The 25405-nt window shown below is 34.6% G+C and overlaps 1 protein-coding gene and 4 non-coding genes across 5 annotated transcripts in view; 3 read left to right on the top strand and 2 right to left on the bottom strand.

Annotated features, from left to right (window-relative positions):
* The window catches only part of wg (Wnt family member 1 wingless), a 39118-nt gene extending 20031 nt beyond the window's left edge, over positions 1 to 19087 (top strand). Inside the window, exons 3-4 of the mRNA XM_089651222.1 lie at positions 15059 to 15366; positions 17098 to 19087. Coding sequence (XP_089507348.1) covers positions 15059 to 15366; positions 17098 to 17664 — 875 coding nt within the window. The 3' untranslated portion in view covers positions 17665 to 19087. The remainder of the gene's footprint in view (positions 1 to 15058; positions 15367 to 17097) is intronic.
* LOC149424047 (5S ribosomal RNA) lies at positions 6325 to 6443 on the bottom strand. The gene has a single exon (XR_016302134.1). It is a non-coding gene; the product is annotated as a 5S ribosomal RNA (ribosomal RNA).
* On the bottom strand, positions 6767 to 6885 carry LOC149424046 (5S ribosomal RNA). The gene has a single exon (XR_016302183.1). It is a non-coding gene; the product is annotated as a 5S ribosomal RNA (ribosomal RNA).
* LOC149424045 (5S ribosomal RNA) lies at positions 12718 to 12836 on the top strand. The gene has a single exon (XR_016302172.1). It is a non-coding gene; the product is annotated as a 5S ribosomal RNA (ribosomal RNA).
* Positions 13160 to 13278, top strand: LOC149424044 (5S ribosomal RNA). The gene has a single exon (XR_016302132.1). It is a non-coding gene; the product is annotated as a 5S ribosomal RNA (ribosomal RNA).
* Positions 19088 to 25405: the final 6318 nt, after the last annotated feature.

Raw genomic sequence — 25405 nt, 5'->3', positions numbered from 1 at the left:
GTTTGCTCAAGTGTTTTTCGGTCTTAATTTATTTTTTTCTCTTATACAGATAAAATCAATGATATATTATGAAGTAGCTTCTATGTTTTCAGCTTAAGATCTATATCTATTTACTTAGCACAGGAAGTGGAGATATTTTCTCTACATAGAAATGCGATTAATTATTCAAATCGACAAAGAAGAAACACGGGTATAATTTGTGCTGAGGCAATCGGCAAAAAGTGATATTAATTTACGATTAAAAAATATTATGCGAGCGATAAATTTAAACAATTTACCAGATAATATCAAACCAAGCAGTGTTGCGTAAATATCCACTAAGTCATAAATACACATTTATATATACATAGTTATAAGTCTTTGTTGTAAGCCACTAGTTATTAATCTTAGTTAAAGCCACTAGTAATAAATCGAAGTTGCGAGACTAAGTGATTGGGTATAGGTTAAATGTATAAATTAAGTTGTAAAGCATCCTTGAAGTGATTTATTTTTCACTAAAATTGTGCTATAGAAATGATAAAAAAATAATGATTATTCTCAATTAAGTATGTTTTTATAGTTACATATTCTCATAAAATAACAAGAGTTTATATGATTTATTCATTCGAAAGAAATTTTTTTGTTTAATTAGTTTAAATCTATCTCTCTATATGAAAACTATTTATAAGTCACCGAGTAACGCCGGGTACACGTTAGCTAGTGCAACATAAAAGTTAGTGATTCTTAATAATGTTAACTTCTTCATTTTCTAAATAAGGTTAAGAAATGGGGTTAATAGAATAATGCCCTGTTGATTGAGAAACGGTTTGGTGCCACAAATCATTTTTGGGTCCGTTCATGGCCAATAAATTAAATGGATTTTGTCTGCTGGGCCAGTCGAGGGGGTCCGAAGAATAGGCTCTATGTAGGCAGTCCCCACAGCCTGCAGAGAGAATAGGAGCAGGAATAAAGGAACATGTTAACACCGATGTTTCCATTGTGTAATCATCGCATCTGAACATCTCTCTTTCCTCTGCCGCTTGAGGTGGGCGAACTGGAGTGACCAAATCCGTTTAATATGTTGCTTCATTATTATTATAATTCGAACGTACTAAATTATGCAATAATGTGTATAGAAAATTAAAAGTGTCTTTTTCCGAAATTGATGAAATTTTACACACTTGACCTTCATAACAGGATGAAGGTCACTGTATATTTAAAATTTCAACATTGAGAGACATCACTTAAATTTGATATTTCTTGATGAAATTTTGCACACTTTAAGTTCAAAATAAGAGGCAAATTATTATTGTCTGCATCTGATTTCTAAAATTTTGCACATAGCTCGGGCAACGCCGGGAACTTCAGCTAGTAGATTTTAAATAATTATTAATTTACAAAGATGAGAAAATAAACAACCATGCTATTTTTTGTTTTGGTGTTATTATGTCGTGTTGAACTTCCTCTTCATGCAAAGTTTCACATCCATCATGTAAAACTTTGTTATCTCGTGAAAATCTAAAACCATATTTTATGTATCCATACTATTTGTACTAAACTGATTTTACAATATTATAATTATTCCAAAACAACAACTTAAAAGACATGGTACAATGTTACATAATTTACCATCAGATAACGTATTTGATGAAAGCTTTATTGATTTCTAACATGTTAATCTAAACTATTTCTCTGACCTTCACGAAAAAAAATATTAAATAGACACAAGGAAGCCATTAATTAATGTGGTTGAGAGCCTCGTACTCGTATTGTACCATGGTCTTCCTACTCCCAGGTGATTTGTCCGGGGCGACCACACATCCAGCAGAGGCGGGACAGTTCATAACTTTTTCGAAATGTCTCGATGACACCGGATCAATGGCAATAACTTGCGACCCACCTATGAATGGCACAATGCACATAACACGAAGAATTCAGTATCCCGCAAAGAACGCTTTGTGTGATTTGTGTTTAGTAACAGATCAAAGACGGAAATCTCAAGGCGTTAAGCAATATTTCACGAAGTGACGAAAAGGAACATCATTTGTAACTCTACCTTTATTTGAACATTCTTCTTCCGTTTCTGTGGTGATGTAAGGATGTCACTTATTCATCCGTTTCTGTGTGGTCCTGACAAATAAATGACCCGGTCCTTGCTTGACATCAGAACTCGCAAATTCAAGATAATTTACACAATGTAGGTACATCGAAAATATTCCTTAAAATTAAATCGTTAATTTTTGCAAATAATAATTTGATTTTTTTCTGTCTCCGTGGCCGAGCGATAAGACTGTTGACTACAAATCAGGAGGTTGCGGGTTCAATTCCCGGCGAATAAGAGTAAAATTTATTTGATTAATCTGTATTGTTTCACAATTATATATATTTATGGCACGTTCAACGCGTATCGCCCTTGTGAAAAATCACTATTCCGTACTGAAACTTCACGTAAAATAGCAATTAATAGGCGTGTTTCGTGAACATATCTCAATAGCCAGGTAATTCCCCTCCTTCCTCATCCATACAACTTATCCCTCTGGAGGATAATGTAGTTTCGCAGGCTCCAGACCGTTGCAGCGCAGACACTCGTGTGCTCATTTTCATTTCCGATTTCTTAATTGACTTTTTAGTTTGCGAAAGATATGACACATTATTATTTGTTACACGTTTAGTATATCACTGTAAGAACAACGTAATATAATAATGCGTATATGTAAATTGAGTCGGTTGGTCACCGTTGCCCGGGGGCAGGCGAGGGGGGCATTACGCTCGGTTCGCAGCGGGACACCGAAAATAAAGGAATAAAAAAATAACAACAAAAAGCTCAACGAAGGGCCTAAACGTTCCCAAAACAGCGGGAAGCCTTCGGACCTGCGCAAATGAACGGCCACAACACCTAGAGTACTTTGAATTTTATTAAATAATTGTTTTTACACCTTGCACCTGTCACCTTGTTCAGAATGTCAAGGTGACATAGGACCACTCAATTTTAAGATCCAAATTACTAGAAAAAAAAACAACTTTGCAAACTCTGTTATTTTGAAATGTTGAAATGATTAATTTTGCTACCTGCCTAGTGTTTACTTAAATTAAAGAAGATATATGAGTAATATGGCTTCAGAAATGATTTGAGATGTTCATCTAAAAAAATATTACCGCGATAATTGTTTGGGTTATCGTGCCATTCTGCGCCATATGCCCTGATGGTGGACACTGCAACGATAAACAAATGGTTACTATAGAAGCGATTTTTTATATAATAGCATCAAATATTATAATTACGTATGTAAATGCTAATTATTACCACCTGCGAGCTTTACAAGAATTTTTAGGTTGTCTCCTGTTCAAATTAATTAGTGCCTAGCGAGGACAGATCTTTGAAAATCTTGAGAAATACCAAACAGTAACTACAGAAGATACAAGCTATCAACAAGTTAATATCTGTAGCCGGCCGAAAAGTGTGTGACATCACGATGCATGCGCGGTGGTAATGCAACAATGCTATTAGAATTTATGAAATGTACTGTACCGTGACTTGTGTGACGTCACAAGACACTATTGCATATGTTTTACACAAGTTCACATGGAAAGCTCAAAACTCATTTTTCGAGATATCGAAAAAATATTTTTTCTGTCGTTAATGACTTTAAAATATAATATATTTTCATCAAGTAAAAAGACAAACCAATTTTTAAATTTAAAAATAATTGTATAACGCATTGCTTTTTTTTACAAAAACCATTTTTTTAAAGAGTTATGTCAGTAGCTTGTTTGTCGTGCGATCGGGGCACGCAATAAATCTCAGTGAAAGTCCGCATCTCCACAGGTATTCATTTTGAGTTTTGTTGGAAGACGAAATATTATTTATAATAATAGTGTGGCAACACTGGCAACAAGTCCTACTAGCAACATTAGTTTCCTGGCAACACACGAGGTATTAATGGCCGTTGTTGTCGCCATTGTCAGCGAGGTTATTAGCCCAAATCAGTGGCAATAATCGCCCTTTCACAACTTAGACAATGGACGAAATAACTGTTCTCGGGGGAGATGAGTGTTCGTGGAAGATGAGATTATACAGGGGAAACTGGAAGTCACTAAACATTTCTCAACATCTTACTGCAAAGTACTACTAAGTAATGCAAAATCATGTCAAATATTTTAGATATTTAGTACTGCGAGTAGAACACATATTGGCTTTTGAAATAATAGAGCGATTTTTAAAGTCTTTTTATAAGCAAAGAAAAAAATAAAGTATCAGGCCTACAAAAACAGCTTTATAGTTCAAAATCTGCTAATAAATAACCTCTTTTCGGTTATAACTTAATTATATAATGTGAAATATTAAGATCTTTAGAAAACGATAAAAAAAAATTGAACCTGAACTAAATCCTAAGCACTCCTCAATTCAAACAGGAATTCAAATTCAAGTAATTTCTCAATTTAGTTGGGCAGTTTCAAATATCTATATTTATAAATTAGTGAAATGTGTTTCTACAATTAATAAAAAAAAAAATATTTGTATTTGTGGTCTTTTTAAAAGCCATGACATAATCAGCCATTTAATGTCTTTTAAAATGTTTTCAAAAACTAGCCCCTACCCTCTAAAGCAGAATTTTGAAACGTCCCTTTAAAAATTTTGTGTACATCTTTTTTATTTACTTTTTATATTAACCCCTCAGAAATCGTTTTTTTTTTAATTTACCTAAAAAAGATCCAGCATTACTTTGTACTCGACTTTCTCTAAAACGAAAGCAAAAAAAGTACATTAAAAAATCGGCTCCAAATGTCATATCAGTTTACCGCTTTTACTACGAGATTCCAGACGATATTTGTAGGTAATCTATACCTAGTAGTATCTACTAGATTTAAGTAGTTCATTTTTTTTGTAGAGGAAGTCTAATTTCTAGCCTCCCTGTGTGAATATGCAGGTTCCACGGTTGGCGTAAAAAACCCCAGTGCCTTATGGCTGAAGCGATTGGTTCCGTTGAGCCGGGCCCTGAATGAATTCGGCAACATAATGAAATACGGCCCGTGTAATGTATCATTGTGATAGCTTCACGCCGTAACGTGAAATTATGGCTTTATTACTGCAGTGGCCTGCAAATTGATATTCATTATAAATTTGTTTTGTTCGCCAAATGGCAGGGGACGGCCTGTTGTTTGGATAGGTTGGTACTACGAAAAAATATTTGCTTGACGGGTGGGGCATTTTTTTTTTGCCTGGCTTTTGGTGTTTGGGGAATATTATAATTCATAAAGCCCCTTCTTTAAGTATTATTTATTAACTGCATTAAGTTACAAAATACGCAAATAATATTTAACTAACGTACCAAATAGTTATTAGATATCAATGGAGCTTAACTTTGTATTCGGTGGCGTTGCTGTTTGATCTTTTTGGATAAGTACAAAAATCCAAGGTTTTGCTGGTCCTTTCCTTTGCTACCTTCAAAGTTAAGTGTGTTAAACTATAAACTGAACATATTTTAATAGTTGATTTTTATGAGCTTTGAGGACCAATTACTAAAATTAATAGTGTCGCAATAGTGTTAGAGGAGCAACGACATTCTAATTGTTGGGGATGGAGGAAGCTACAAGCCAAAAATGTGTATATTCTTGGTATACCTTATATTGTATGTAATAGGCATTACAATCGCTTGACAAATGGAGTCTAGAAACGTTCGATTTCAAGCAGAAAACTGGTTTTTATTTATTTTGTAAATAATTTTATAAGAAAGCAAAAAGGTTATTCAAGTGAAACTGTCACAGATAAACTCACCTATAATGCTGTATTTTTTAAAGTTGTTTCATTTATGCGTTCATACATTTCTCGTGAAAAAGTTTTTTAATAGTTTACACAAACATATTTTTATTGAGTAATTAATTTTTTATTTGTATTCTACTCAAGCGAAACGATAGGAAAATCTTCAATTTATATAAAGCCTTTTTTGAAGTGAAACTTCTTTACGCGCGTCATGCAATTTCGAGGAGTAAAACCAACTCATGACCGAAACGAAAATGCGGGACCGATTAAAGTTCATTTGATGTAGTAAAAGTTTTGAAGTAAAATATAAATGCTTCTTAGCTCATCTCGACAACTGGCGTTGGTGGTGTAATGGTCAGCATAGTTGCTTTCGAAGCAGTTGATCCGAGTTCGATTCTCGGCCATGGAATATTATTTTTTTGTTTTTAAGGAATTTTTTTTTTTTAATGGTTGACCATAATATCAATCCACTAAGTAATATTTTAGGCCTGTAGCATAATTGAAAAGTTAAAGAATGATATAAAATTTTTTATGATGTTAACGATAAAAAAATGAAAAAAAACATAAAATTAAAATAAAAAATGGGCCAACGGCACGCGGTGTTCCCAAGCGGTCACCCATCCAAGTACTGACCGCGCCCAATGTTGCTTAACTTCGGTGATCGGACGAGAACCGGTGTGTTCAAAATGGTATGGTCGTTGGCAAAAGTTAAACAATATTAATTTCTATTCTACCTGCCAATAAATATATGAAAATTAGTATAAAAAAGCCCTAATAATATTGAAAAAATTAGCAAGGTGTGTGCGAGGTTGATAAAAATAATCATTACATACGCGCTTGAAAAAGATCGTAATTACATTAATAAGTTTGTAGGAATTTTTTTTTTCAATGGTTGACCATAATATCAATCCACTAAGTAATATTTTAGGCCTGTAGCATACTTGAAAAGTTAAAGAATTTTATGATATTATTAATTATAGTAATGATAAAAAAATAAAAAAAACATGAAATTAAAATAAAAAAATAGGCCAACGGCACGCGGTGTTCCCAAGCGGTCACCCATCCAAGTACTGACCGCGCCCAATGTTGCTTAACTTCGGTGATCGGACGAGAACCGGTGTGTTCAACATGGTATGGTCGTTGGCAAACGCTAAACAATATTAATTTCTACTCTACCTGCCAATAAATATATGAAAATTAGTATAAAAAAGCCCTAATAATACTGAAAACATTAGCAAGGTGTAAATATTATATACCTAGTTTAACTCACTCTCCTAACTCATCTTCGCTGTCTACAGGCAGAGCGCACGACTGTGGTCGTGAAGAACCGAGGTTCGATCCCCGCTTTAACTAATTTTTTTTTTCTTTTTTTATAACTTTTAATTTTTTTTATCACATGCTACTTATAAATATGTCAATAGACAGAAAAAAAGAGAGAATGAAATGAAAAGAGAGAGAGAGAAGAATACTAGAAGTTTCACTTCTGTCTTGCGTAGGCTTGACACACCCATTTTTTTTCGTTATTCATAATGTACCTACACCAATTCGTTATAAAGATTAATCAAAATAGTGATTAGGCATTAAGCTTCGCTTTAAATTGGTGGAGGAGTTCTAGGCTGATTAGATCTAGTCACTAAACAAAACTAAAGCCATTTCAAGGAAAACAAATTCCAAACGGTGTCATTGAACCAGGACATTGAAGCGCGAAGGTGGTAAAAATAAATATTCGTGATATTTTTGTTTTTGATTTACGTAACAAAACAATGTTACCGCATTTCGCGAACAAAGTCAAAAACAACACAAAGCCTACGAATGTAATGCAGATGTTTTTTTTCAATAATCCAACACAATTCCACTTGAAATAAAATAACACAAAACTGCTCTCCATATAAATGTTATTATTGATAAACCAAAATAAACAAGGTCTCGTGACTTCCGACTATTGAGAAGTATTGAGTAATGCGTGTAAGGCCGGCTTCACACGGACCGGCGGAACATCTGCCCGGTCCGTGTGAAACCCGAGACGCAATATGGAAATAATAATAATACCAACAAATGGGTGGGCGAGCCGAGGTCAGCGGAATTGAGCGGAATAAGACGTTAAAAGGTTCAACTAATGGAGGCGGCCGCGGGTCTGAAGCCCGTGTCACACGGTAACCTAAATATTAATCAAAATAAATCATGTTTTATACACTCTACACTAAAAAAAACGGTTATGTAACGTATTCGCTGTTGGTGAAAGAGGTGTAATAGTTAGGTTAGGTACACAAATCGTTTCATCTTGGTTTATCAAATGTAATATTTCAACTTGAAACGTTACTAATATATACTTATGTTTTGTACCGAAATTCGTGTTGTCGACCTTTCAATATATTCATGAAAATGAAAATCAATTTTATTTTGTCTAAATTAGTAAAAACTGCGAAACGTGTTTACCGGCGTATTGATATTTCCACAGCTATCTGACTCTATGGAGCTTTGAAATAATCCATAAATGACAAGACGCCATATTGTTTTTGCAATTATTTTATTATTTAATTTAATTTTAGGTAAAGCTTAAACGTTTAAAAATTTAATTAATAGGTTAGGTTAGTTTTGGCTAGTTAGGTTAGGTGAGATAACTTTTTTGTCATGGAGTCAAAAATTTTTTGAAAATTTAATTTATCGATAAATTTAATAGAATATTATATTGTTCGTTCGTGTATGATGGTGCAGACCCGGAATGAGAAATGTTCTCCGGGTCACGGGTCAGCCAGCGGGGCGCCCCAGGTGCCTGGAATACATCTCAATATCTCCTCCGCCCTCCTTGCCGGGCCGCGGAGCTCGCGTGGCTCCGAACGGTGCAAGCGAGGTGGTCCTTAATTATTACAGTATCGGCGCGGTTCAATCGGCGCTCAGTTTAGATATAATTCAATTGTATTGGAAATTACGCTTAATTGTTATTATTAAAGAAACGCGTTGAAATGAGAGGTAAATACAACTTCATTTTGGTTATTAAAAAAAAACATTTTTATTCATATGGACATTATTTGATTTCTGCTTTTGTATGTAACTGCATAGGCAAGTTGATAACTACTCACGGTGTTTGGTATAGGTATATTTGATTAGATTAATACGTTTTGATAAATATGCCTTGAAAATGTCAGTTTATTTGCATTACTATCCGGTTTCGCCCTATTTTAGTATTAAGAAATATTGAACAATGATATTTTCAAAGTAAAGATGGAAACTGCGATTCAAGTTAAGAAGATTTGCGTTGACGTATACATTCCAGACACCAAAAGGCTTTGCAAATTTCATGACCGCAGACCTCGCCGTCCGAAATTTTTCTCTTCAAACGAGAGAAAAAATCACGAGGTTAGAATTTGGGAAGCTGAAAGCATTTATAAAAAATCTGTCTCAGAAACGTTGGCCTTTAAAAGACAATAAAAAATAATTTAATTTTTGACTGGACATCGTTAGTAGTAAGCTCGATAAATTATGACATCTGTCAACAATTAAACAAAATAAATGTATTTTTCAAATACGTTATCGCTTGTTAGAATTGTTCTGCAATCAGTTCCAATTTTGAAAGTCAAGGCAAATCCCAGTAATGAGGTCATTCATCATAATATGATTTTTGATTTTTATAATGGCTAATTTTGAGCCACAAAATTCTTCATTTTCTAATTCATTTAAATCTATTCGTGTGTAAATAACATAATCAGATAAGTCCCGATATCTGATACAACCTAATTGAAACACTAATATTGTTCAATACCTAATAATTAATTATCCTGTTCGTGATCCAATGTTCGCAGCGTTCTTTTTTTGAATTAGACTAATGATTAAAGATGGCGGCGTTATGAGATCATAACGAAGCGATGAACTTTCTTGAACCCGCGCAAAACAAAATGTCAAAATTCGGAATATCTTATAAAAAAAATTGCAGACTTATTGAATGCGAACTTAATTATGCAACAATTAAGATGTTAGCTATCTATGGTAATTAAAACGCAATAATAATAAAATCTTTTTATTGGAGGCGTACAGTTTATTTTAAGAAAGTCGAGGTGCATAATAAAGTTTTATTATACTTTTATTGCAATTGTTTAGCGGTAGGTACCTGCGTGAGAACAGACATGCCGACAAAAAATTATACTAAACTTTTTTTTATTGTCATTTAAAAGCGAATGCAACACTGTCGAATTAAAACACAACGGTTGGTTGGCACGATTGAATCTGATGATTCTGACATCACAACCAGTCTATGTGAGCAATATATCTATGGTCTATGATGTCTTTAGTATTATTATTATTTCGTAGTGTGCAGGTTTTTAAACACATGTTAATTGTTTATTAAGTGCGGTCTTAACTCCAAAATGCAGCACCGGTTGAAAAAAAAACACGTATTTAACCAAAAAACACCGGTAGTTAAGTTAAAAGGTGATTATTTATAAAAAAGGGTACTTGAGTGTTAGGTGGGTATTCAAAATGTAGAAACACGAAGTTACTTTTTTTACTCATGGTACGTTTTCGATTTACGATTTTTTGATTTTAAAAGTCCGAGTTCACTATTTGGTAATCAAACCTATTGATAGTGGCTTTATATCGGATAACTTAGCAAAGTTTATATATATCTTATTTACCACTTCCAAGAAGTTGGATTAGGTTGGTTAGGTTTGGTTAGGTTTCGGAAGAAATTGCCACACATGACAATATTCTTTCATTTACACCACAAAATAAATAAGAATTCATGAAATGTAATGTCGACAAAATATTTTGCCTATCGGGCCTTAAATTTCCAATACAAAACTGTGCTTCACCATAATTACGAAATTTAATTGGAAGGGATACCTGCCATGTCAGGCGAGTTTAAGTGAGACAGAGCGCATTCTAAATGATCAAGAACCAAAAGGTACTAAATCAAATTTGAATGGGCGGAACTTCTAGTTTTCTTCTTTATTCTAAGATTTTACACTATGTTAAGTAACATGTATGTAAAAAAAGTGTCGGTAAATAAAGGAAGTTGGTGTACACACGTTGTATTGAAAATGGTCTCTGCTTACATACGTAGATACTGGTACGATGATCGGTCACGAAACATAGGTGCGTGGGAGGCGCCCCGCGGGCATACAAGCGCGCGCCCCAAAGATTTAGAGCCCCTGTTAAATATTTTTACAAGCAATTAAGATCGTGATGCCCCCCTCCGCACCCCTGACCCCCCGCGAGATGATTTATTTATTTGTGGTATATTTCGCGGGATTATTGTTAGTATTATTATTATTATTTTGATGGCGAATGTTGTCTGTTTTTTAGCTTGATTTAGCTCCATTGATTGCGCACGTCTTGTTTCATGTAAGGCTTTGCAACCTTCCTCTTCACCTTCTCCTGCAACGTCCCCTTCCCAATTTTATTATTTTCTTTAAGTAGGTAGATATCCACCTAACCAAGAATCTCTAGATGGTAACATTTTCATTTGAAGATTTCAAAAATGTTTACTATTCTAAAAACGTAATATCTGTAAAATTGAAAGCAACAATGAATTAGTAACTCTCGACTACAAATCCGGTGGACCACCATTGAGAATTGAAACATTGATTGAGATGACTTGACACTGATGTTTGATGACAAGATCCAGGTTCTTAACCTCCCACTCCCCATCTCCTTTCTTCCCAACTACCTCCAGCCTCACAACTTAACTTAATTTGGGATGACATAGTATCAGAAAATTCAATTTTCATAGAAATACTAACACAGATATAGAATGAAACAGAAACCCCACAACTGTACTAAAAACACAAACGTACGCGAAACCAGTTGTACAGCACTAAATTAACCCGACCACCGGTGTTGCGTTTCAACATTGATAGCCAGTTATAATTAACACGCAATTTTAATGCTTGAAACTTTACACAAAACAATCATTTAGGAAACCTACGATGCAATTCATATCAATAAATTTTAATATCCAGAAGAGATATTTTAATACAAACTTCAACTTAGCACCGGTCCTATAAACTTATATCATACGATTATAGGACCGATACCAGTTTAATTACACGATTAATAAAAGTGTAATACATCAATGGCCTTTTTAGATTGATTCAAAGGCTTTTTATTTATTAAATCCAGTCGTATTTCAAGGACTACATTTGTTGAATGCTTTGAAATATCCCTTTCAGAATAAATTTGAAGCATTCCTTTATTTTATTTAAGTTTAAGGGTGGGATTCATACGCCTTCTTCCGTTTGAATATTTGCAAGGATATTGGATACATGTAATTAGCTGGTTCTATGGCGAACCAGCTAATAGTAGGTACACGACTGACAAACTCTGAGAAAATTCTGTATGATTTTAGTTTGTACATGAAATTAAACATCTCATACTTAAGACCCAATTTTCGGTTATGGTTTTATTGTATAACGTAACAAATAATAATTTTTTTTAAATATTTGAGCCTGAACTTCGCAAAATAAAATAAAACTAATTTTTGCGTTGTATTTTTCTTCCATAAATCAAAACATGCGACGAGCGTTGGTCGAGAAATTAAAAATTATCTACAAGCGCCCCTGAGGTGATATCTCACAAAAGCGGCGCTATACAAATTGTCCAATAAATAAATAAAAAAAATGGGTGTGTCAAGCCTACGCAAGACAGAAGTGAAACTTCTAGTATTCTTCTCTCTCTCTCTTTTCATTTCATTCTCTCTTTTTTTCTGTCTATTGACATATTTATAAGTAGCATGTGATAAAAAAAATTAAAAGTTATAAAAAAAGAAAAAAAAAATTAGTTAAAGCGGGGATCGAACCTCGGTTCTTCACGACCACAGTCGTGCGCTCTGCCTGTAGACAGCGAAGATGAGTTAGGAGAGTGAGTTAAACTAGGTATATAATATTTACACCTTGCTAATGTTTTCAGTATTATTAGGGCTTTTTTATACTAATTTTCATATATTTATTGGCAGGTAGAGTAGAAATTAATATTGTTTAGCGTTTGCCAACGACCATACCATGTTGAACACACCGGTTCTCGTCCGATCACCGAAGTTAAGCAACATTGGGCGCGGTCAGTACTTGGATGGGTGACCGCTTGGGAACACCGCGTGCCGTTGGCCTATTTTTTTATTTTAATTTCATGTTTTTTTTATTTTTTTATCATTACTATAATTAATAATATCATAAAATTCTTTAACTTTTCAAGTATGCTACAGGCCTAAAATATTACTTAGTGGATTGATATTATGGTCAACCATTGAAAAAAAAAATTCCTACAAACTTATTAATGTAATTACGATCTTTTTCAAGCGCGTATGTAATGATTATTTTTATCAACCTCGCACACACCTTGCTAATTTTTTCAATATTATTAGGGCTTTTTTATACTAATTTTCATATATTTATTGGCAGGTAGAATAGAAATTAATATTGTTTAACTTTTGCCAACGACCATACCATTTTGAACACACCGGTTCTCGTCCGATCACCGAAGTTAAGCAACATTGGGCGCGGTCAGTACTTGGATGGGTGACCGCTTGGGAACACCGCGTGCCGTTGGCCCATTTTTTATTTTAATTTTATGTTTTTTTTCATTTTTTTATCGTTAACATCATAAAAAATTTTATATCATTCTTTAACTTTTCAATTATGCTACAGGCCTAAAATATTACTTAGTGGATTGATATTATGGTCAACCATTAAAAAAAAAAAATTCCTTAAAAACAAAAAAATAATATTCCATGGCCGAGAATCGAACTCGGATCAACTGCTTCGAAAGCAACTATGCTGACCATTACACCACCAACGCCAGTTGTCGAGATGAGCTAAGAAGCATTTATATTTTACTTCAAAACTTTTACTACATCAAATGAACTTTAATCGGTCCCGCATTTTCGTTTCGGTCATGAGTTGGTTTTACTCCTCGAAATTGCATGACGCGCGTAAAGAAGTTTCACTTCAATAAGTAGTGTTATAAAATGCTTTAAATTAGACAAGTTCAATGTGCTTTTAATTTTCAAAATTTTAACTGATAAAAAATATAATTCATGTCAGATAAGCGATAATATAGGTACCTAAATATAATTGTTCTCAAATCCTACAATAATAATAAATAATACCCCGCAATTTATAACGGGTCTACGCGCTTTCGTACACTTACCTGAAAATGTTAAATGTCTTGACACAATTTGATATGTCTAAGAACTTTCTAGGTATATAAATATGTAGATTTTCTGAATTCAGAATGTCAGTATAAAAAAGTTTTCGACTGTGGCAACATTCAACGAACGTATTGAATTTACTCCTGACATTTGCGAGTGCAGTTAAATGGCAATTATATCAATTCGGTTCGTTATTTATTGACACAATTATCATCACGGCAGTAATTTAGGTCTTGCATTCATCCAGCATCCAGCGTATGGGTATCTGATATCTCCGAGACAGAGAGATACTCGCTGCCAGGAGCGCAAAAGTCGGCAGAGGTAGAGACCGCCCGCGCCCGGTTGGGAAGCGGGGTGCCCGCTTTCAACGCCGCTATTCAATCCAGAATGCGAACCCGACTGTCAGATGAATGGATTTATTTCAAATATATGCAGCCTCAACCGGGAGGAGTATGTATATACACGGAGGCTTATTCGGGCACTTAATGAGCTGTACCAACAGAGAGGAGACGGATAGCCGAACAAATGACATGTAAGAGCCATGCATCTTCTTTCTGGATGGGAAATGCAGATGTACAATGGCTGCCCATTCAACGGCCAAAGGGAATTGACGTCCTTACGAAAGTAAAAACTTGCCCCGCTTTGTTGTTTTGGCTGATGTCTTATTTACATGATTGATGGAAAGCCCCAAACTGTTTGCTTTTTGTTTGGTACGTTCGCTGGGAAATTAATATTATTGACCACTTTTGTAGAATTATTAAACACATCAATATAGTCGATGCAACCGATAACATTAAAGAGAATAATGGAGGTTATAACTAAAAGTACAAATATTGAGTGTTAAAGTAAAACGAGAGTTTTAATAATTTAGTAATTTTAAAAAACTCGTTGTACAAGCGGAATCTGGTAAATCTAAAACATATTTGGAGTCGATTTTGTGGTAAAACTTTTGATTTGTTTTCTACTACGGGTACTTTGGGTCTGTGCTTTGATATATTTTAAAAGATTTCAAAGAGTTGATATTATTAACCCCGATTTTTTCAAATGTGACCTAATAACTCCAACTTTGGAATCGATTGACCAAATGGAGATATCAAACCGAGATTTATTGGGCATCTAAGTTTAATTCCTTGGTTTTCATTTTACATCGTACGTAACAAATTGTTTTGTATTGTCCCCAGGTTGCCGTGAGACAGCCTTTATCTATGCCATCACCAGCGCAGGAGTGGCTCACGCAGTGGCTCGCGCCTGCGCGGAGGGCAGCATAGAGTCCTGCACGTGTGACTACAGTCACCAGGCCAGGGGCATCCAGCCCGCGGGGGCCCGGGCTGGCGGGGGCCCCGCTGGAGTCAGAGACTGGGAGTGGGGCGGCTGCTCCGACAACATCGGCTTCGGCTTCAAGTTCTCCAGGGAGTTCGTCGACACGGGGGAGAGGGGAAGAGACATCAGAGAGAAGATGAACCTGCACAATAATGAAGCCGGAAGAGCGGTAAGTTCTATATATATTGTTGTTACAGTCAATCGCATTCCTCCTTACTTTTTTATTGTATTTTAGTTATTTGTTCGTTTACAAATTAATATCTTATGTAACATAACATTTTACTTTCCTCAACTCTTAGTGTGTCGGAACTAAATTGTCGCTGTGTGCAGCTGATTCTATTTTTGGATTAACTTATATTTTGTATCTTACCAGATAATAAAAAATAAAAACTACTAAAAAATAGTATATAATGTGGCATTAGTAGTTTCCCCAGAATAGCTAGTTAAATTCAGAAAAATTATGTTTACAAATATCTTTAAGGATAAATTGGCATACAAGAGGCTAATGTAGTTCTTAAATCTTTTTGAATTTATTAAATGGTTTAGTTTAAATGGTTTCCGGCAGCGCTGATGCTAAAAGCGATGATAAAACTTTGTACTTCATTTTATTCAGGACTTTTTCAGACCAGAATAATTATGTATTTGTTTTTTTGTGGTGATGTACCAGTATGAAGATGCCATAACAGAGTGAAACCGGTCTAAAAAATAGTGGCAGTGAAAGTTCCTTAATCATAAAATCAATTTAATATAATAGAATTTCACCAGGAATTATCAATATTATAACAAATAGCCCTAATTATAAAATTCGTGTTGGTATTGAAAAATAAAGCCTTACGCGTCCAATTCGGCAATCAGCAGTCAGCATTTAGCTCCCGAAGTATCACTCGAGCTACAGAGCAGGCTGATCAGAGATTCAGGGCGAATGCAAACCTGATGGCATGCAAATTGGCCGCCGAGTAAATATATGATTTGAATACAGCCAGTTGGCAGTTGGCAGGGGGGAGTGACATGGGACTCAGTCAATTTGCCAACTCCCCTGGCATATTTACATACAAACTGATACTGCTCACTGCTCGCCTTCTTGAAGACGTCATGCATCCTCGTGATTGATATTGATGAAGTGTTAGTTGCCCGCTCTGGAAATTCCATTATGTCGAGTCACCACTGTGAGGATTTATGGATTATTGACAACATACCCGACTTACTAAATGGTTGATTCATAATGGAGCATCCAAGAAGATATTTGAAAAAAGATAACGATCTTTGTTTCACGTACTTGAAACTGTTATTATCAAGTAGCTGTTCGAGAGCCATCGGAAGTTCTTCACACTTGACAAGATTTACATGCATTATCCTACCTCCCGAGTTGTGTGTTGCATACAAATTCCAAATAACATGCATGAGCCAAGGATCTGGCTGCCGTTCACCTACGCTTGCCACGAAGCGGGCAATCAACACGTCTGCCGCGAATGCGTGAGTTTGATTGGTCGAGAGGCTGTCATCTGTCGCCCACCGTGACAAGACCAATATATCAATGATTTAACAATACTCGAGGCGGGGACAAGAATCCGTACCTACGATTGGATTGGGCATGTTTTATTGATTTGCTCTCACGTCACGTCGCGGACGATATGAGTTACGATATCAATTCGTATATTTTGGACATGTTTTTTGTCACTAAACCCATTGCTAATTTTTTGAGTCCACACGAACGACAGCTGTCATCGCGTTAATTAACTATCGTCTACTGTTGACAATGATATATGTATATCTATGGTCTAAAGCCTCAAGTGCTTTCTATGATTGCTTTATGGCTTAAGACAGTCTGGTGAAGACAATTATTTAATTTGTTTAGTCTATATTGGCTTGGTATTAAATCAGTGTTTTTCTTTGTCTACAGCACGTACAAGCCGAGATGCGCCAGGAATGCAAGTGTCATGGAATGTCTGGATCCTGCACTGTCAAAACTTGCTGGATGCGCCTGCCAACCTTCAGGACAATCGGCGACAACCTGAAGGATCGCTTTGATGGAGCTTCCAGAGTGAGTGTAAGCAACAGGCCAAGTGAGAACCTTCCCCCCAGACCCGCGGCCAGCCCCAATACTCCATCAATCAATAGCCTAATCGCCGGGGGCAGGAGTCCCGGCCCGAGAAGAAATCGATATAACTTCCAGCTCAAACCCTGCAACCAGGACCACAAGACTCCTGTATCCATGGACTTGGTTTACTTGGACGCTTCGCCAGGCTTCTGCGAGAAGAACCCTCGCCTGGGGATCCAAGGAACCCACGGACGGCAGTGCAATGACACATCCATCGGGGTAGATGGCTGTGTCCTCATGTGCTGCGGGAGAGGCTACAGAACCCAAGAAGTCATATCGGTGGAAAGGTGTGCCTGCACGTTCCACTGGTGTTGTGAAGTTAAATGTAAATTATGCAGAACGAAAAAAACAGTACACACGTGTTTATAAATGAATATTATGTGAATTAACTAAAATGTATAAACTTGTAAAAAGTGAAATGTACGAAGGAGTTGTTGGCGTCTTCAGTGTGAACTTCCGTCCAGTTCGGGAAGGAAAGAACATCAGTCTCACAATTGAGCGCTCCGCTGCAAAGTATATTAAATGAGCGCTGTTCGGAAGATTAAGTGATCACATCAAACAGGAGAAATAAATTAGGATGCCCACTTAATTGCAACATCTGTTCTTGGGATTTTATACTAAATCGCCTAATTGAAGAGCCGCCTCTTCCTAGAGATAAGGACGGCACTTGAGTAACTTCATAAAAATGGATTCTAACAACCGGCAGTATCTCAATGTCCGTTCCTTGCCAGACCTGAGACGGGAGACAGAAGACGGAGACGGAGATGAGAGGTGATCTCGACTTTTTCTCGCGTTCTCCTCATTAAATAATTATATGCATTTCTATTTTTAAGTGTAAACCGGTTTAATGATACTATCGATTTTTTTACATCTTGCCACCGTAGAGCTGGGTTAGTAAGAACATAAAAAATATCATATAAATTATTACTTAGTCCAGGTTGTTAATTTATCAATTATCGTAAGATATTTATCTATCGTTTTATTTATGTGAATTGTAGAGAATTTATCAGTATTAAAAAGGCGGACATAGCGTCGTTGTCCAAATATAGAAGATCCGGAAATAATTTATATGATAAGCTATTTAATAAGTAGGTTTCGTTAAGTAGATTTAATATAAAGTCCTCCTCCAATGCTTCTACAGGCATCAGAGTATCGTGTATAATTGTGATGATAGTTATAAGTTAATTTAGTAAAGTTAGTCGCCATCTTAAAATATACACTTATGGTTGTATTCCCGGTTAATATTTATAGTTACTTTTACACTTTTATGTCTGTATTATATTATCATATTTAAAAAAAACACTAAAAAGACTGACCCCGATCATCTTAGATTGTAAAGTTTCATTTCATCCGCTTTCCGTGGAAAATATATTATTCCTTTGGCTTAAGTAATGTACTGTCTGTAGCAAGATTAACTTTGAAACACGCGCAAGGTTTTAACTTTTATAAAATTAGCAAGGTGTTGCATTGTTAATCTTGGTTCTGTGTTTAACCATCATTACGGAAATAATGAAATCCTTTACTTAATAGTAAATTAATATGCATTAGAAAATAGCAGGAAATCAGCACATTCATGTAGTATCTCATTATATTACTTTAATGCTTTTCATGTTTAAATATATTTAAAAAAAACGATCAAAAAATTTCATCATTAAATCGATTATTTTATAAAGAAAAACAAAATTTTACAAATCTTTTTTGTTTATCGAAATGTGAATATTTCCCATTTTGCACATTTTTATTTCATCTAACTACTTATTTATCTATGTACAAAATGTACATACATTATTCTATACGCTTTTATTTCCATTTTAGCTGATAGATGAATCTTTATAAGGTTTTATTTATACTACTTGTTATTATTATTATTATTTATACTCGCTATCTACTTTATGTTTTAAACATATTTTAAAAATATGTAAATAATTGTAAATTATGTAAATAACTATGTTTAAGGATGCTTGAAAGTGCCATATGTAAGACTTATGTTTTCCGGTAGAAAATTATCAGTTTACCTTCCTGTTTAATTTGCTTATTTAACGAGCACTAATATTTGCCAGTTTTCCCGTGTTAATATTAACCCTGATGGTTTAAATAGAAAAACAGCGTTAACTTTAGTAATTGATGATTTGAAGGAAGATATAGATAAAAATTAGCGTATTGTTGCGGTGTTTTTAGATATTCAGAGAGCTATTGAAACAATAAAGAAATATTAAAAATGATATATTTAATAATATTAATGAAATATTTAATAAAAGGGAAATAATTAGAATGGTTTAAAAATTATTCAAGTAACTGAAAAAAAACAAAGACAAGTAACAGTATAGAAAAACCGATAAAAAATACGATGGGTGTACCACAAGAATTAGTATTGGGCCCGATATTGTTTAGACTCCTCATATATGATATGGTAATTGTTGATTATTGTTTTAACTTGTTAAGGTGAACCGATAAACAATAAATAATTATTCTTTCTCCGGTTTTCAACTGAAAACATAAGTTTTATGAATGCGGAAAGTGAGTGAAATGTATTTAGATGATATAACGTTATCTTTAGGTGTTTGAATAATTTAACTGTAGAAGAGAAAAGTACTCGGACACTTTGAAGTGATCGTATATATTATAAATGGCCATCAATGTATAAGACTTGTGATGTGTGTCACTACAGCAACGTAATTGTCATGGTATTTTTCTAATAAATTATGTCAACACATTAATATTTCAACATGTTTCAATTGAACCTCCTTTATCCTTATATTGTGCTGTCCTGATGAGTATGTGTGGTAAAACATGATGTAATGAGTAGGATTAAGAAAATAGATGGTTTGGGCATGTACAGCGAATGCACGATGAAAGGAGTGTAAGGAAAGTATATGACGCGAATGTGAATAGTAGAAGAAGTTGGAGACGCACGAAGAAGACATGGCATTTGTGATAGTACAAGAGTATGTATGAGACGTATGATCAAGGAGTGTGTGCCAAGGGAAACGGTGCCATGGTTAGTTGGTTAGGTTTATCATGCTAATTTGCAATAAATGGATAACATTAAGTTCTACAGATTGTATTCTAGTTGCAGCATTCAAAAATTCAATCAATGGGTAATTGAATAGCTGACTTGTTATCCGCGCAACTGAAGGAATAAATCAAATAAACAAAAAAACACACAAGTAAAAAAATCTATTTGAAAGGGTCCACTGCACAGAAAGGGATCGATCCTATTCATGGATGCAATCCAGTAAAGCGATTCGCCACGCAGCCTTCGTGCTTTGCTGGTAAATTGAATATACAACCGGCCGTTAATTCCCCAATATTGGGTATGAATTAAGACGTCGAACGGAGATGGGCACTGAATGAGAGAATGGGTGAATGGTAGGTACAAAGGCCGGGCAGGATGTCATGCCTGTTTGCTGGGAGACCATCAACCAAGCTATTGTGCCTTGTGTCAGTCTGCCATTCACGTCACGGTGTGAGAAACTGTCGATTAGATGCGATTAGTCTCATATTTGATCTGGGTAAATATCCTTATAGATACTATAAATGTTTTTGATTATCTATTCAACCCATAAATTCCGCAGATTTTTTCAATATTTTCGTAATATTTGACGGCCTCCGTGGTCGAATGGTAAGGATCTCGCCTAGCTGGACGTCGCGGGTTCAATCCTGGCGTGCGCAAGTAAATTTTATTTGACTAACGTTTGTGATATTTCACAATTTAGTCACTTAATAATACATTGTATATTTGCGGCACTTTTCAGAGTGGACGATACTCTTAAGTATTGCCTGGTTTAAGACCACCATTCAGTATTGAAACGTTGCTTAAAAATGGCTTTAGCCCTATTTGGTGAGCAGATTTGACTAGCCAGGTACTTCCCCACTTTCCCTCTCCACAACCTTCAGTCTCACTGGCTCCAGATGGTTGAGAGCAGTTGGGAAATAATGTAAAAATATAAATTTCCATATCCTCTTGATCCATCCCAAATATGAAAGATAATCATTAGGTGTTATTATTGGACACTGTACCTACACGGTGTCTGGAATCTCGTACTACAACCGGAAAACTGGTGAATCTACATCACAGATAACTCTTAAAGCCATATTTTTCTAAACTAAACTAAAACAACTAAAAAACCTTTGGAGCAAGGTCTACGCTACAGTGTATTTTAAAATATATTAAAAAGCTGATATTAACCCTCTGACAACCGATTTTTTTTAAATATTAAATAAAAAATTCTAATTTCGGCCTCGATTTTATAATCAAAAAAGTTAAATTTCAAAATCGACTCCAAATGTGACGTAGATTCACCAGTTTCCCGTTCTGTATACTACCAGTTTCTGGACACCATATTCTTAGTAATTAGCTTACCCAAAAAGATTTTTTAAACCGGTTTTTAAGTCCTCAAAAAAGAAGTAGGTAAACAGATTAAGAGATACAGCAGAATTAACCCCCTCAGGCTAACTTGTTCGCTTTTGGAAACAGCTCATATAGGTCTCGAAGAAATAGTTGTGTCTCCCGTACATACAAATGGTGAGAAATATCATCTAAACTGAAGTTTCGTAACGTTCGGTTTCATATATAATATAGGTGTACATTTTTTAAAATTCTTCTGTGGTTGACATCTAAATTTGAACATAAAGCGTGGTGTTGTTTCTTTCTAACACCGTTTGGATAATATTTCTCACCACTTGAATATAAGGGAGACAAGGATTTCTTTGAGACCTATTATGAGCTGTTAAAAAAAAATTAACTTCGAACTAACTACGAAATTTTTCATTCTTTATTTTTATATGAAACTAAAAAAAGTGACAATAAATTTTATAATACATTTGTCGATTAAATGTTTGTGTGTGTTTTTTTTTCGTCTTTCGTAGTTTTAGTTTGTATGTTTACGTTAAAAATTTTGATATTTCAAAAAATATATGTTTATTTCTAGTAATAAAATTTGAAAACGTATTTCATCACGTCCTTTCAATAACAGTATATGTATATAATGCATTCCGAAATATTCCATTTGTTTGCGAAAAAAAAGCGAAAATACGCTGAACGAATATGACAGAATATGCTTGAATAAAGCCTGAGGGGTTAACACTAGAATGCAAGCAATCAAATACGAGTAAGTCATTGAGCTTCAGTCATCGTAACATGGATAGTGGATAATCATCACTTGGTCGTGCAACTTATCTTCTCCGGCTTTTTCATCCATCCACTAGTACGTCGAATTGATTTCAATATCCATCTACGCGTTTTTTTTCTAAATCTGCGAGTGAATTCATTCTGTTCTTTCTTTCGGATCTCTGCAATCGTTATTCATTCATGTGAATTTACTTACATAGTTTTTAGAAAGCATTCAATCCAGAAATCAACTGGATTCTTGCCCATAAAAATTCCATTTGTAAATTGATGGTCGGTAGTCAAAAGGAACTTCATTAGCATGTAATAAAATCGGTGGGTAGATGGATAAAAACAGAATGATAATAAGATATTATACTGGATGTCCGGGGGTAAAGTGCACTACCTTCGGGAGGTGATTCTACATGATCGAAGAAATAAAAGAGATATGTTTTTTAGAAATTCCAAATTCCATTGTTTTTAAAAACTGTTTGAATTTCATTTTTGTTTTCGGTAATGAATGAATGCAAATCTTGTAAATGGAAATTTACCCACTTTCCTACATCCGATCGAGATAAAACTCAGCGGATAGACTTGTTGTCGATGACAACCAAGTCAACTTTTGGTGGCAATCACGTGCACACACGTGGACGCATTTGAAAGCAGTTAATATGCGAACGGTCTTACCCGATCAGCATTTGGCGCAGTTGTCCTGGGGATAAGTCAAATGAAAAATAAAAATATTTTTAAGGGTTAAAAATATTTTTAAAGTTCACAGCAGTTTAAGCGCCAGTCCCTGGGGAGGAAGGTTCAATCCTCAGCCAAACCAAACAAAAATATCTTTAAAATTGGCTACTAGCCCATTCGAGAGGTGGCGAAACTAGTTCGAAAATTGAAAACCGACATATTATAATAAACAAATTTTGTTTTAAGCGGATTGGTTTTTTGCCAATCATAAATATTTCAACTTTTTTTTTTTAATTCAACTTTTTTAAGCGAAAACTATAGAATTTTATAAAATCTTTTTTACTTTACTATAATTAAGCAGAATCATCTCCTTAAATTAAAGCACTTTGCCCCCGGACACCTTGTATAATTATCATTCTAAGCAGATCAAGGTCTTAATGAACTTCTCAAAGCAAGATTGTATCAAAAGATGCTGTAATCTCAGGATGATACGCCTAAAGGTCTTTTAATTCTCGTTTGATATTGTGGCTTTAATATTCAATAAATAAACGACTGCCTCACATATTGGCCATATCGAAAACGACGAAAAATAAAAGAATTTTTCAATCAACTCTTAATTAAGCCATAAACATTGCAAATTATTCGAAAAACATGTTAATTGAAATGATTTCCAAACCATATTACCCACATCAGAGATGTCGTTTATTTAACATGTTACTACCAGATGAAGCATTGGATGGTCATCAGGCTTTAGCTGTGGTCATAGCATCACCAGACCTTGCCCCCCGGGGTTCGGCTCGCCAATTCTCCAATTGAATTTGATCATATTTTCTCGATAAAGTGGGTACGAAACGTCCTGTCTTTTAGAATCATAATAAAAATGTCGCGATTCGAGAGAATCGACTATCATACAAAAATCTTCGCCAATAGTCGGATATTTTTTTTTTATATTAACGCACTTTTAGGGGCATTTATATTTGAATAGAAAATATTATACAATACGTGATTACAAAAAAAACTTGCTAGAGCGATACCGATGTGTTAAAAAAGCTCATTTTAGAATTGGAGGAACTTACAATACGTAGGTGGGATTTAATAAGTACAATTTTTCATTGTTATTTTGGTATCTAAATTATAAGTTTCACATACGAAACAAAACAAAAATAGAAAAAGCGTTGTTAGGTAGAACAAACCAGAAAAAAGTGATACAAACAGGGATATACAGTATACACATAAGCACAAAGCCAAGGTAAGAATTTACAAAAAGATACTTATCCACTAATACATTGGTAAAAATAGAATATGTTCGATTACAAATACATGGAAAAGAATAGAAGAAAAAAAATACGAGACAAAACAAAACACGGTAAGAAAATTACGCATTTTTGTTTTTGCATGTACTCGTGAAAGAGTTATTTATTTATTATACAAAAAATACATAAAAGTAAAATATAACAATATAGGTAATACACAACAATATAGGTAATACAAGCAGTTCTGATAAAGGGCAACTACATAAAGATACCATAAGTGTAAATGTATTTTCAAGTTTTACCTTTAATATGTATTGGGTATCAATAATGGCAACGAGAGAAAGTGATGTTATTCAATTAAAACTGCTGTTGTTCAAATGTGCTGTTATTATTATTTTTTTCAATTCAAACTGAAAGCAAAACAGGAAAAAAGAATGATCTGAGATGAAAAAATAATAAGTCATTGCTCGAACGGATTGGAATAAACATAAGATTTGATGACAGGTTTCTTTATAATTAGTAAGCAGGTGAGTCTGCATTTTACACAATTCAAAGACAAAATATTTAATTTTTTTTCTTGTAATTTTGTTACTCACCAGTATAACTCCTTAATGTGTCAATGGACACTCCTTAACCCAAAGCGATAACGAACAAAACAGCTCTTAAAATCACATAAGAATTTGAGATCACTTCGATTTGTTAATGACTTTTGAATAAATTAATCTTCTAATGTTCTTTCTTTCTATTTCGATCGAAGGCATTCGGTATGTGTCAGTATGATTTATAACCCAAAAATACCTTCCACCAATACCGTGAATCGAGCATGAAAATGCGTATTTCAGAGAATATTGGAGAATTTAACATATTTTTTACGGGTTAATGATTGCTGGACGGCATACCGATGTCAGGAAAAAAGTATCAAAACGTTTTCACCATCATCACTTAATTAATTAATGGTTTTACGATGGACCCAGGTGGTACAACAGTCATCGTAAATGTTATATCTTTTTTTGACAATGACTTAAGCAAGGTCGCTTCCGACGGTTCAGGGTGGGCTCGTGGC

Source organism: Hesperophylax consimilis, chromosome 4 (genome assembly GCF_061612785.1).
Source record: "Hesperophylax consimilis isolate HC1 chromosome 4, BYU_Hcon_1.0, whole genome shotgun sequence".
Taxonomy (NCBI): domain Eukaryota; kingdom Metazoa; phylum Arthropoda; class Insecta; order Trichoptera; family Limnephilidae; genus Hesperophylax; species Hesperophylax consimilis.
The sequence above is the reverse complement of the archived record's forward strand: the minus strand, read 5'-3'. Positions and strand labels throughout refer to the sequence as shown.